This window comes from Ptychodera flava, chromosome 2 (genome assembly GCF_041260155.1).
Source record: "Ptychodera flava strain L36383 chromosome 2, AS_Pfla_20210202, whole genome shotgun sequence".
NCBI lineage: Eukaryota > Metazoa > Hemichordata > Enteropneusta > Ptychoderidae > Ptychodera > Ptychodera flava.
Window position 1 is genome coordinate 10,323,208 of NC_091929.1, and position 15,621 is coordinate 10,338,828.

Sequence of the window (15,621 nt, forward strand, 5' to 3'; positions counted from 1 at the left end):
CAATACCAAGCCAAGTTCACGGTGCGCTAAGTCGCCCTAATATTTGTGTGCATCACACCCCGAATGTGCTGCTTCTTTCATCATGTAACTTATTTACACCAAGAGGTGAGTTACAGACCAACACTTCTGTATACAAAAATTCGGCCTTCGGTCTTTGAAACAAAGTTGACTATTAATGTTTTTCTCGAGGGTCTATGGTTTAGATAGGGACGTTCAAATGCACCGACCGGGCAATTTTCGAAAATGCTGGTTTAGGGGCCCGTTTTAGCACTGCTATCAGTGCTAAAACAGTATTTTAGCATCAGTGGAATGAGCTCTCGTCCAATCAGAATGGCGCATGGTAGCATGATATAATATAATTCGTATTTTAACGTGTTAAAATGTTAAAACACTAGTTCATATCAGTCTAAACAATAGGAGAATGGCAATACAGGCATAGCATGTATGATATATGTATATAAATATCTTTCTATCTATCTATCTATCTATCTATCTATCTATCTATCTATCTATCTATCTATCTATCTATCTATCTACCATTTCTGTGTATCTATGTATACATTCATCTATCTATCCATTCCTACCTATCTATACGTACGTAAGAACATCCATACATCCATCCATACATCCATCCGTCAATCCATCCATACATACACACATACACGCCCACAAGCACATACATACATACATACATACATACATACATACATACATACATACATACATACATACATACATACATACATACATACATACATACATACATACATACATACATACATACATACATACATACATACATACATACATACATACATACATACATACATACATACATACATACATACATACATTCAGTCATACATGCACTCAGATCACTTTATATTTTTGTTTAATAATGTCTATATTTAGATATTATTCCCTAATATTTTCTTCGTTCAGCGAAGGAAAATATCAGTGACGTAATGACCGTGTCACCACGAGTCGAAGACGAGTGGTGACACGGTCATTACGTCACGAGTATTTTCCGAGCTGAACGAAGAAAAATATTAGGGAATAATATACTTATCACATGCACAAGCCAAGAATTCGTTATTTTTTGCAAAATAAAATAAGTTTTCCATGACGATTCCGCGTTTAAACTTTTGAACTACTTTAGGAATAAATATCAGTACGCCGTGCACAAGTTGTCAATCATTTCCAGTCGTCCGTCGTGTGCGTTAGCGCTCACGTTCGTTCGTGTGTGGAGCAAATGACAGCTCTCGGTCTACACGTAGGCTACCTTCCGCAAAGTTATACTCTATTTCAAAGATAGCATAGTCCTAGAAATTCATCACAGACGAAGACACACTATTTTTCGGGAATAAATATCGACTGCATCTCGACGGAGCGAACACTGTCCCCGTTGCGCCTGACCCTGTTTGCAATGCGTACGGAACCCACGGTAAGCTTATACGCGACCAGCTTCGAGTTCGTTGTTTCCGCAAATTATTCACGTAATTCCTTCGGAATATACAGGCGGTACACTCTTGTGTGTACATTGTTCGGATTAGTAATGTCGTAGTCTGTGAAATATCGATTCATTACATGACTTTTGATCGTGAGAGAAACATCGGCCGCCATGTTGTTTGTTTACATATTTACGAACACACCGAAGTTCGACAAAAAAAAGTCCGACGCACCAAAATTGATGACATAGACGCGGGTTGTCGTGACGTAGAACGACCAGAGAATAAATCCCGTATTTTATGTTCGGAGACGACAAACTTGGCTTGTGCATGTCGATATAGTTTCAATATCCTGTTATGTGAACGTTTTTGTCACGACCAACAAACCTTTCGTGACGGTTTTTTCACAGTTTGATTTTCAGGAGTTTGCTCGGTTAAATGTTGTATTTACCTTCCTGTAGTTTTTGCGATACTTTCTTTCGCGATCGACAAAGAAGACATCAAAGAACTGCTTTCAAATCCATCGGGTTTATAATTTCTTCCCATCAAGGGGCTTTTGATGAAATAAGTCTACAACCTATCAGAGATGACAAACTAACGCCAGAACAGTCAGCTAATGCGGTACAAGACGATTGTGAAGGGAATTTGAAGTAAGAGATTACAGACTGAGCTAGATATCGCAACACTCGATGTCACTATTTTGTCGCTGTGCCAATTCTACCATATCGCAGATGTGATGTTTAATATCAACGTAATTAATAGACTTGACGCTACTTCCTTTCGCAAAATATTACATTTTCGGAATACCGACGTCAGTATGATAAGGCACGACTAACAAATATGTGCAAATTAACAAATAGAACACCGCACGTGATTTTTTTTTTTGTTTCTGTCGACTGTTGATTCTGATTCAAAGCATCACGTTTGTTAAGGAGTGTGTTATTCCTGAACGACGAATGGGGACATCCAAAGGTGGCATATCGTCCGTGAAACGACAACCAGCTTTACAAGCAAGGGATGCTGGGTATGCTGTTTACGTCCCAGTCTTGGGCCCTCCGAGTGATGAAGACAAGAAACGCGAAGAGGATAACAGCATTAAATTGATGATAGCAGACGCGATACCCGATGTGGATCAAAATGTAAAACGTGAATATATTAAATCATGGGCACAAGAGGTACTTTCCTTCGCTGGAAAAATATGATAAATTTAGATGTCATTATAAGACACGTACCTATTACATCAGGAGGACTAAATATAAAGCAAAAGCGATTTCCAAAGGCTAAGGTATATCTCTTTACTCATGTCATTGCACAGGACACCGACTTTTATAAGGGACGCTCGTACAGATTAGGCGATATCGAAACAAAAGTAGACACCATAATACAACACGCTGAACAAGCTGATCTTATATTTTCCGTTGGTTCGAAGGTTTACAGAAAATTTAAGAATGAGTTTCGTGGATTAGAAGTAAACGATGACAAACATAAAGAATTCATTCCGATTCTTGATAGCAGTTTCTGTGATTTGAATACAAAAGACGACACTTACGAAATTTTGACGGTAGGTCGTATGTCAAATGTTGAGAATCTTAAGGGATACGATATTGTCGCAGTTGCACTGGGCAAGGTGGCGACAAGAAGCAGTTTTGTAATGTGTGGATTGCAATGGAGAATCCGTGGAATATATATGAGGACAAGGATGAGAGCTTAGTGTTTATTAAAAAACACTCGAAATCTGTAAACGGCAATTTGTTAGATGTACATATCACATGCAGTACGGTATTCAAAAACTGGTCACACAAGATATTCAGAAAGTCGTCTGTTCCTAATAACCTCCCGGACTGAACCATTCGGAATGGTTGGTTTAGAAGCCATAACAGCAGGTATTCCCGTTCTAGTCACCGCTAATTCAGGTCTGGCCGACTTTCTCAAAAAACATTTCCCATAACACATGCATGATCCCATGATTGTTTCAAAGTTGGGGAAAACCGATATCGACATAGACGCTGACATCGACATTTGGGTCAATCGAATCACTGATGTTTTACTTAATAAATACAATGAAACATTTGATCTTGCCAGGCAGGTCAAAGATAAAATGACAGAAATAAAATCTCACCCAAATAGTCGAATTTTTAAAGATGCGCTAAAGAAACTGAAATAATGCCCGAAATCGCTCCGTTAATTTAACTCTGCTCAATTGTTTTCCTCATCAAAAGTTTTCTTATAGGATAGTTTACTCCACGGAATTTCAGTATGATTTGGTATTGCTGACAGTATTGCGCATGATCTTGTAGGATCTGATATCTCAGAACAACGTTCATGAGTGTGGATTTAAGGACTCTGTCGTTACAGCCTTGCTACGTTTGCAAGTAGTAAACAGGTAAAATGTCAAGTCAGCGTTAAATTAACCGTCGCCATACTAAGGTGTTGAATGCATTTCTAAGTAGCATTTATGGTAGTATGCACATCGAAAGTTAAAGACTAAAACTTTTGCTCAAATTTTCCCCAAGGAATCTTTCAACAATCCTTTTTCAAAATGAAGGATAAAAATGAGGGGTCATCGTGCAAATTTTGGTACTATAGAAACAAATTACCCAAGATTTACCGATACTGGTATTTGAAATTCAAAATGGCCGCCGTCCCTGTGTTAACTCTATGGAGAATAATAAAATTTTCGATTTTCAAAAAAACTAAGTTGATGAAAGTTTTCCTTCCTTCTTGGGTTTATTCAATTTGTTATTTAGAATTTTCTAAGTTGTCATATCACAGTGTCGACCTGTTTACCTTTGCCTCGATGAAAATCACTTGTACTGATACAGAGTTACTCAACCACTCACAAAAAGTGTAAACGAAGTAAGTCTGCGCAAGAAAAAAACCCTTTTGTATTTTCGAAGCAAATGATTCATTCTTTGATCTTTATTACAAATGTTTTTCAGTACAAATTTTTCCTGCTTCATTACTTTACTTTATTTTGTTTATGCTAACCAAACTTTCCAGTGTGACGAGTCCCTATAGAAGGTTTCATAATATGTGGGTGTGTTGTCATGTAAGGGAGAATGTTTAGGCTAGGATCAAATAAATCGTTTACGTGATAACGGCCTCTGGCATATTTATTTCATCGAGTGAGATGTCTCAAATCACTCTATAATATCGATATCTTGAAAGCAATTTCTCATAAACCAATATTTAATCACCGACATTGTAAACTTCGATGATTTTTTTCACGATGTTTGTGTTTAATTCCTACAGCAGTAACTTCATGTTCTACTCTCTCAAAGCGTAAGATACAGAGTGTTTAGCCTGTCAACTCAGTCTGTACATATGTAAACTGCATTATTATTATCAGTAAATAAATTTTGGTACGGACTGGAGTTCAAATATATACAATACCAGCGCATTAGGAGTGAAAGAAGAACTGGCAATTAACATACAATACAAACAAAAAAAAACAATCATAATGCAAAAATCACATACAGTTAAAGCTACTGGCGTTTTAAACTTCCGTTTTACATTTTTACAAAATACGTAAATTGTATGTAATTAGCTTAATAATATCGCTCAAGCTGACGCTGAACGGATACCTGCAAACTTAGCCGATTTTAGTTGAGAAAACTATTTTCGCCCGTCCGCCCTTCTTCCTGTTACAAAAGCATAAAGAATGATGCATTTTCCGCCCCAAAACACATAAAAGCTCCAAAACGTTCCAAAACATGCCCCAAGGACAGCAATTAGCGCTGTCCCTGCCCTCATTCTACTGCTGGCAGCACCATGCATTGGTATTAGCATGTCGCAGTTGGCGACAAAATAGGGGCTGGGAAGGAGGCTATGAAGACGATATTATGCTCACTACAAATCTACAGTATATTCAATAATCAATGGTCACAAAAAGCCTGAATTTTCTGTAGGTAAATAAGACAAAAATCATCTTTCAAATGCCTTTTAAGAGAACACGCAGCCCTGACCGCGAAATCATAACAAGCCGCTGGGGGTCGTGTCTAGCACAGGTGCTTGGCTTGTGGCTTCGCGAAACTTTTTTGATAATTGTTGTATTTCAGGGGCTTGGCGAACTGATGAGCCAAGCACCTGTGATGTCAAATAATTGAGGAAATCTGTTTTTTCAGTTTCCCTGGCCATTCTCAAATGTGTGACATACCTCACAAACTGGGAACCATATCTGTACTGCTTGGGAACAATTGTGGACGTCTCAACTAATTATATGCACTTTGTAAGCAATGAACAGCGAGGATTGTACACAGCCTCGACTTCACTGAGGTTACAATACTCTGTTTTGAAGGCTCTCCATCATATTAGTGGACAACATGATGAATTTACAGTTCCCTAGATCAGATATTGGTACCGTACTTTGACCCTCTGTGGATCAAATATGGCGACTCACTGTTGATAATCTGCTTGCGCGTTGTAGGCCAAGTATTTCGAGTGGTAAGTAAGACTCGCTCACAGCTTATAGAAATCTGTCATCTCTTTTAATTTAATCGCTAATTGGTGAAGTTGAAATACCTTTAGAGTAAGTACTCTTTCGTTTGAAAACAGGACTAATGGAAGGCAGTTTCCGGTTGCCGTAGACCTTGGATCATAGAGAATGGAGATTGCATTTTAGAATGTGTCGCTATTGTTTTTCCAGTACAATGGAAGGCTAGAATACATTATTGACATGCCTAATTCTCCCTTTTCCCTGTTTTGATAAGATGTTTTACTTTGAAGCAATCGAAACTTTATTTGAAGCAACATGTCACTTTAGAATTTACTTCAAGATTTACAACATGGCGGAAATTACAACACACGAATAATAGACGGCTTTTTCATGGCATGAAGTCACGTACTTTACATAGCATGTTCATAGCTTGTTCGTTAGGAGTGGCTTAAACAATATTTCTGCTGTGTGAATTAAAATTACTATTTCTGGCGGTGTGTCGCCGACGACAATATTTCTATAAACGGCATTATATATAGTCCCCGGCGTGTTTAGCCCTTCGAAGAGAAAGATTATAACTTGACAAACGCTTGTGTGATGTGACATGAAAATGGCAAGATTTTTACCTAAGATGTTTTGTTGTATGCCTAATGGCAATAGACAAATATCGAAGCGACCTGAACGAGTTGAAAGCAGCCACAATGAGGGAAACGGGTATAAAAGGCCCATTCAGTGATGTTTACTGAAAACGAGCACATTAGGTATATGCAGAGGCCATAACTTATGTCAAAATTCGGCGTAAACGCACTGGAAAATGTGCTAGCCGGGCGGGTACGTTGGTCTTTGGCAGAATTCCTATGATTGAACGCATAAACAACATAAGGTGACCATCTATGCCTTCAAAATAGAGGGCGCTATACACCTCTGTCTATCCTGCCACATGTATTTCTGCACACAGTTTCCGCAAACGTGGTGCTAGCTAGGTCGTGCTCAATGCTATCGTCCAGGATTAGTACTTTACATAGGGAGCGTTCGGTTATTATGGCCAGGCTAGGCCAGCACAATCCAGGGGTCACCTTAAATTTGAAAAATTGCAAACGGGAGGGGGTCATGTATTTTTAACAGCTCACAGGGGTTTCACTATATTTTCATAAGTATCCATCCCGTCAAAAAGCAGTTTCAGTGTTTAAAACTATTCTTGGAGATAAAATGATTTCATTCTCTGAAGTCATTTAACTGTAAATCTTAACAAAAGTATAATTATTTTGTCATATAAACATCTTTCCTTGGCAATTCTTAGGCTTGTCTTATTGTAAATCGAGCTCACTGTGAGGGCAAAGAATAATACCAATAACTTACATATTAGAGATATAGCAAGTTTTGTCAGGGAAGATATTTAATAGTTACCTGTAGACTACTACCATGAAAAGTGAAATTATACATTTAGGTGAAATTCGAATTGTTGTCCACATCTGAACTTACAAAGAGTTGGTGGGTGGGTCATGAAATTGTTGTCATCTTAAAAGGGGGTCATCAATTTTTTGGTGCAATGGGAAGGGGGCTCACTTATTTAGACCTATGCACAGGAAGAATTTGCCAGCCCACCCCGGCCATAATAACTGATCGATCCCTTAAACTGTTGCCTGACTTGATCGTGTTAGAATCAATTTGAGCACTACCGAAGTATTTGGGCAGTGCATAAACAATATTAATAGATTTGGCATTTAAAATTCCATATACAACCAGATTTGAACTGAATGTGCTCACGTAGTTTGCAACAGGTTCATTACGTAGTTGTACGCTTCATAGAACAATCACATATCTGTCGGATCATTATATGTGGCAGATTTAATCAACTTTCGCAAAGTCAGTGAAAAGGTTCCTCTCATAATTGGTCAATGATTAAATGGATGTTGCTCATAATTAAGACTTTGAACGTGTGTCACGATATGGCATAATGAATTTTAATAACAACACCTATTTAACGATAGGCCAATCATTAGAGGAACATTTTGATTAATTGACCTTCAAAGGGACGTGACATCATCGTCTCTACAGGAGACCATTTACTTTTTAATTAGCTGATTTGCATTCTATGGCGCTCAAAGTAGAACTCGAGGTTAGACGGAATGGGAACGAAGGTCAAAAGCGGAGAATAGGGTTTAGGCTGAGGGAAATTGTGCTATCACTTTATATGATCACATTTCACGAAATACACTCATTAACCAGTGCCGCCTTATTAAAATAAAAATATTACCATGTTGGGGCTTAAACTGATAATTTTTCTCTCCAGGTGCATGGTTGTTTTATCTCAAAATGATTGAACAAGTACGACAGTGGTTGACTGCAGGATCGATCCGCTGCTAGAGCTCTACAGGGATTTAAACAGATAGCAAACTAAGCGTTTCCGAAGAAATGTCGTTTCTTAATTTAGTCGCTGACCAACTTCCCAAAAGAGAGCGCGAAGGACTACGTGTCGTTGCACAATCAGATGTGGTAAAACCCTTTACAGAAAAAGCAAACGAAGAACTTAAGAAGCAAATCGAAAAGCAACCATTCATTCAAAAGATCATCGAGAGCGAAAAAGATGAGAAATTGTACAATAAGAGTGAAACAGAAGCCAGTAAAGTAGGTATGTTGAAACTAGCAACTTAGAAATATCAATTGATAGTATCTTGCATCCTATGTTGAAAAGGAGTGTGCATGGATTCACATTACTATTTTCAAGCTGAGCAAATTTACGTTGACTCAATGTTATTTCTTCAATAGATCAATGCTATCGCCTTAAACTATATTACCTTGACATCTAGGTAGGTTTTGTAAGCCTAGACCGGGGCAGCGGTAGCAAGAGTAACTTTAGGTGCACCTAAGTCACAACAAGGCATACAAGTATGATATTGTAGCTGGAGTGAAATGAGGATTAAATCTTGTTTCTTGTCAATGCCCTCAGCATGATAAAACCGGACAGTATGGGATATGTGTTGTTTAATAGCTTCGAAGTTTGTAATGTTAAACATCATCACCCTCGCATTCCAAAATGAGTATAATTAATAAGAACGGCTGATTACCAACCTAAAACACACCGTAAAAAATGCGCTATATACCTGACGTAAAGGAAACGTATTGAATTTTGAATAGCGCTCTTCTGAGAGTTAAGATATCCTGAAATTGATAAAAAATCAGACCTGCATCTAAATTTTAGCGACAAAACCTTAAGTAGCGTTTCAATATTACAAATGTAATAACTGCTAGTCCATGTCTAATCAATGCTCCGTTATATTCCAGAACCTGCAGAGAGAACAAGCAGTGATGAGCCTGACTTAATACCTTCGCCAAGGCAACAGGATGAAGAGGAAAAGAAGACAAGAGGTAAAAATCAATAGATTTTCAATAAACATTCAATTGACTGAGCCTGTATTATAGCTGCAATAATCTGAATGTAGACTGGAATGACTTGGGCCTACATTTACACTCGATTGCATTCGCCTTCTAAACGTCAACACATACTATGTATGTATGTATGTATGTATGTATGTATGTATGTATGTATGTATGTATGTACGTACATACGTACGTATGTATGTATGTATGTATGTAATTCTTAAAGTTGACAAAAAATCAGACCTGAATCTAAATTTTAACGAAAGTGTCATGTTCTGACTTTTCAATATTTCAAGCGTAATCACTGGTGCAGGTCTAATCAGTATTCTATTACACTCCAGAGAAAAGCAGCAGTAACAAGACTAATCGAACGCCTCATCAAGGGATGCAAGATCAAAAGGGAACCAAGGGAAAAGGTAACAGTTGAAAATACACTCTTAATATACCATTTCCTTGACTGTACCTATATTAGACTCAACACCTGAATGACGCCTAGACTTGAATTGCAACGGCATGTTTTAACAGATGATTGCATTCGCCTTTGAACAGTTGACACATGTTATCATGTATGTATGTATGTATGTATGTATGTATGTATGTATGTATGTATGTATGTATGTATGTATGTATGTATGTATGTATGTATGTATGTGTGTCCTTGTATTCTGTCGGTGTGTCAGTCTGTCTGACAGTCTGTCTGTCTCTCTGTGTATGCATGGATGTATGTATATTACGTATGGATTAATCTATCTATCTATCTATCTATCTATCTATCTATCTATCTATCTATCTATCTATCTATCTATACATCTTTACATCTATACATCTATACATCTATCTATACATCTATCTATACATCTATCTTTCTATCTGTAAAACGGTTTATAGTTGTGTGCAGATATAGATATGTCTATCTCCTGTTATGTGTACGTATTTGTCACGATAAATAAAACCATTGTGACGGTATTTACATGGTTTTATTTTCAGGATATTGGTCGACTAAATATTGTTTTTACGTTCCTGTAGTATGTGTGGTACTACTTTCTTTTGCAATCGGCATATATGTAGAAGACATCAAAGAACTGCTTTTAAAACCCACAGGGAATAAAATCTCTTCACTGAAAGTGGTTCCTGATGATCCAAGGCTTCAACCTTTAGGGGATGACAAGCTAACTTCAGTAAACCATATGCTACAGACGGTACAAGACGATTATGAAGGAAATAAGAAGTAAGATATTACATAGCTTGATAACGCAACACTCCATGTCACTATTTGCTGGCTCTGCCCATCCTTACATGTCGTCAGCTGTGGTGTTATTAGTAACGTATTGGATAGCCTTATTCGTTTCTTCCCTTTTGAAAGCTATTACATTGCCGAAATATTGACATTATGATAGGTTAGGTAAAACTAACAAATGTGTGCAAAGTAACCAAAAGAATACCACAAGTAATAGATGATTTTGATTTAATCAGCTTCTATCGACTGCTGAATCAGATACTTGTTACCTCACAATGCTTGATTCCAATTTATTTTAGGAATGTGTTATTCCTGAGCGACGAATGGGGGACATCAAAAGGTGGCATATCGTCTGTAAATCGACAACTAGCCCTACAAGCAAAGAATGCTGGGTATGCTGTATACGTCACAGTCTTGGATCGTCCGAGTGAGGAAGACCAAAAAGACGCAGAGGAAAATGGGATTAAGTTGATAATTGCAGACACGATACCCGATATAGATCAAAACATAAACTTGAATATGTTAAATAATGCGCACCAGAGGTACTTTCCCTCGCTAGAGAAACATATTACAAATTTAAATGTCATTGTAGGACACGTACCTATTACATCAAAGGGGGCACTGGGGATGAAGCAAAATCGATTCCCCAACTCCAAAGTATTTCTGTTCACTCATGTCATTCCAGATGAAACTGACTTTCATAAGCACGGCTATTTTAATCTCGGCAAAGCTGAAGAAAAGGTAGAGAACATAAAACGACAGGCCGAACAAGCTGATGTTGTATTTTCTGTTGGACCGAAGGTTTATAAACAATTTAAGAATACGTTTCGGTCATCTGCTGTCCCTTATGAAAAACATAAAGAATTTATTCCGATTCCTGATGAAAATTTCTTTAATTTGGATTTGAAACCGTTTTCCGAAAATGACGCTTATGAAATTTTGTCCGTCGGTCGTGTGTCAAATGTTGCGAATCTTAAAGGGTACGATATAGTGGCCGCTGCACTAGGCGGAATGGCTACAAAAAGGAGTATGTTCGATGATATGTTGCGGTGGAGAATCCGGGGAATATCTGATAAGGACGTAAATGAAAGTATCGCGTTTATCATGAACAACTTGGAAAAAGTCAACGGCAAATTGTTAAAGCTTCTTCCTATGTTATACGGTACTCAAAAACAGGTTTCAAAAGATATTCAAGAAAGTCGTTTGTTCCTAATGCCCTCCAGGACTGAACCCTTTGGAATGGTTGGTTTAGAAGCAATAGCAGCCGGTATTCCAGTTCTTGTCACAGCTAATTCAGGCCTTGCCTACTTTCTCAAAGAACATTTCCCAAAACACATGCATGATTCAATGATTGTTTCAAAGTTAGGAAAAACCGACATCGACATTGACGGTGACATAGCCATTTGGGAAGATCGAATCACGGATGTTTTATTCAATAAATACAATGACACGTTTGATCTTGCCAGGCAGGTCAAAGGTAAACTGATAGAATTCAAATATCATCCCAAGAGTCAAATTTTTAAAAACGAGCTAAAGAAATTGAAATAATACGGCAATCGCTTCGTCCGAGAGATGCTTGTTCAGGAGACACTACACAAATTATTGGCTTAAATATATCGCCAAGACACAATTTACCATATTGAATGTAGTTCCATGTGACATGTTAATTCAAATTTGTTTCTCTATTACAGTATCTATGTTTTTAGGCGCCTTCAAACCTTTACGTATACTTTAAAGTGCAACATATGGGATGTGTTATGCCTCACTGGGTTTACGCAACTTACCTGATAGTGACATATGAATTTGGCAGGATAAAGGCTATTGAATATCATTAGAATAGTAACGACTACTCGTAAAAATGTAAACAAATATTTCAGATGTGTGCGCGAGACTAAGGCTCCATTGTATTTTCTAATCAAAATGTTTAGCTCAGTCTTTTCTCACATGTTCTTCGGTGCGAATAATTCGTATTCAATTACTTCATACATTTTTATTGTATCTGTACTTCTCCATTATCCAAACTTTCAAGCATCAAAACTAGCTTTTTTGACAAAATTTATCAAAGTATATATCCTCTTATCGTCAACAAGTCTGTCAATTTTTAACCTTTCGAATTCATGGCAACCAAGTGAGTAAATGATACGATATTTCGTACAAAAGTTCTTTTTAAATGTATTCTACATGTAATTAATTTTATATTTTACCACTTTAACATGTATTTTCAAGATTCGAATTTTTAAGAAAAAGAAGCATTCTTACAAGAGCGGGAACAAGCCTGTTTGCTTTTAAACTTATTTTTTTTGCATGACACGAGAATAATTAAAACTTGTCATGGAATTCTCGCAAATGTTTCATCTTTTGTTGGCCGACGACATCTTTGTTTCATGTGGTCAACCTTAGAATGTTTTCTGTATGTATTAATCGATAAACTGAATCTATTTTTCATTAACCAGAAAAAATTACCTTTCATATATCATTTATTCACTAGAATATGCAAAATGATTTCAGTTATGTTCTTTCCAGATAGATATGCACTTTGTACTTTGGCTTCACTGTACCACATTGCACGTAGAGAGATTTGAACACTCGTTGACTTTGACATACTGAATTCTGTGATGAGCCCAGTCTATTTGACTGTAGATGACCAACGCTTGTAAATGATTGACCTTTCCAACAAGCATCATGATTAAACCTATGCAAAATCATAAAGAACCCTCTCGTATGTGCATTATTACTGACCCCTATTTAAAAGTAACTGGGAGAGCAAAGCCCATCAAGAACAATGTACGTCCTGTACCAGACGACGATGACCATTCCGCTTGACCACGCCACTTGATATTGGAAGTTCCTTCGAAGTTGCAACTCTTAGGCCTACAATTTCAGTAAAATCTAAACCATAAGTTATCTGCTTGCAACATCTTCTATACTACCCTTGCAAATTAACCCTGTGAAAATGTAATTATGTAATTTTGTCAGTCAAAAAAATGTCAATGGTTTACGTTTGCGTAAAAAGATCAAAACGTTTTAGTTCCAACCTGGGAGTCACTTAGAGTTATAATTGAAAAGTCAGTCAATGACGCGCAAGCGAATAGTTAGCACCTGCGACTTCATTTACACGCATAATGTTCGAAAAGTGGGGATACAGATGGATAATAAGATATCAACGACAATATCATTGTCGCAATACCTTGCTCCTTCGTCAATTTTCAATGAACTTTGCATGGTCCATATATGTTTCAACTGCAGTAGGTCACAAACTCAAAGTGCATGAAATAAATCAGACTTCTTGAGATATAACACGATTTTAAATAATTTGGGAGAATAGGATCTTTTAATTGTCCTAATATTTCAAAAAGTGTAAGGTGCCCTATAGCTGAAAGTTGCAAAATATTACCCATAAAAACAGGTGAATTGCAAAGAAATTAAAATAAAATTAGATATGAGCTTAAATTTCCGATTAAACCAACATTACTACAGTATTTTATTCTTGTATGTATATTGTCGATTCCATGAATGTTACTTTTTCCAGCTCAACCTTCATACTAACAAAGACTCAGTAAATATTAAAGTTGCAAGAGAACATATTGTGATATTATAAAAAATTCGCATTTGTTTCTATATTTGCAAATTGCATCACAGATTATGAGTACGTTTTCTTATGTATTTTTAGATCGGGCTTCCATGTCTTATAAAAATCGAAACACACTCATGAAGGATACCATGAACATTTTGACGAAAGGATTATTGCAATATAGGTTTTCGATATGGTGGAGATCGGCAAGACTTACTTAAGATCTCCTCCCCTCGCGTCTCCTTCCTTGGGAATGGATATTCTAGTACCATATTTTTAATTACGGTCAAACTAATCGTTCTTATCATTAATTGACATCCTTGCTCGCGAACAAGCCCCAAATTAAAATGCTTCCAGGTAAAATGGCGTACAGGAAGATTTGTATGGCTGGTACTTGCTGTATTCGGTGTATGAAACCATAAAGACGCAAACAATACGATGTATCCAAATTAATCTCGAGTCGGTACTTCCAAAGCATACGTACCTACAATTTTTATTTCTGGTAAATGAATTTAATTGAGTGTACATTCCAGCATATATCATGATGTTTTTGTATTGCAACAATAAGACAAATAATAAGTAACACAAAGAGTAGCTTTAATTTATTAATTTTTACACGTCGTCGTTTCGAATAATATTCAAGTTAAAGTGGAGTTTTTATCATTTCAAACAAAGTAAGAGAAATGTGTGTATTATAGATTCTCACATATATATATATATATATATATATATATATATATATATATATATATATATATATATATATATATATATATATATATATATTAAATCAGGCTTAAGGCCCATAGACGTAAAATAAAAAAAAAAACACAGAAAAAATAGTAGTAGAAAGTACAACTGCTCACACTCAAAAACCGACAAAAATACTAACTAGTATAAAATATTTCTCCAATGCCTGAACTCAGTCTGATAAGAATCTATATATGTACAATTATAAATATTCTTGACGTAAAAATTTGTGCATTGTTGTATTATACTGATAAAATTATGAACACACGCATTAACTCGCCAAATGATAACACAGAGAACGTAACAAACATACTACTAACATTACATCGCCTAGAGAGATTAAAAAGCCGTCTAAAACGGTTGTTGTATGGAACACGAATTTTGCTGTATGAACTTAATTTAAAACTTGACCAAAGATGACAACAATATAAATTTGTACAGAAAGACTTGAATAACTTAACTTTAACTTGACTAGAGCAATATGCAAATTTTCTGAAAAGAAAGTTGCCACGGATATAACGTAAACGAACTTGTCTGCTGATATCATCGTCATCCACAGAACTACTTAGAATAAAAACACCAAGATACTTGTATGAATTTACAAAAGTGAGATTCAACCCATTTAGATGAACAACGGGCACATTCAGACCACTCGGAATAATCATCATACAGAGAGTTTTTTTCTATATACAAAATACCGTTCTCACTAGCATAGATCTCACAGATCTAGATTAGTTTCTGCAAGCCTTTGCTTGAAGGACTAAAAATGATCATCAGCATAGCAAACATGATTTAAAAT

General features: G+C 36.5%; 1 protein-coding gene across 1 annotated transcript; it reads left to right on the forward strand.

Annotated features, from left to right (window-relative positions):
* The first annotated feature begins 5,800 nt into the window (after positions 1-5,800).
* Positions 5,801-13,213, forward strand: LOC139114155 (uncharacterized). Its single transcript, XM_070675720.1, has 6 exons — positions 5,801-5,891; positions 8,177-8,515; positions 9,169-9,252; positions 9,606-9,680; positions 10,252-10,492; positions 10,801-13,213. The coding sequence occupies exons 2-6, from the start codon at positions 8,299-8,301 to the stop codon at positions 12,047-12,049; spliced, it is 1,866 nt and encodes a 621-aa protein (XP_070531821.1). The 5' UTR covers positions 5,801-5,891; positions 8,177-8,298; the 3' UTR covers positions 12,050-13,213.
* The last annotated feature ends 2,408 nt before the right edge of the window (positions 13,214-15,621 follow it).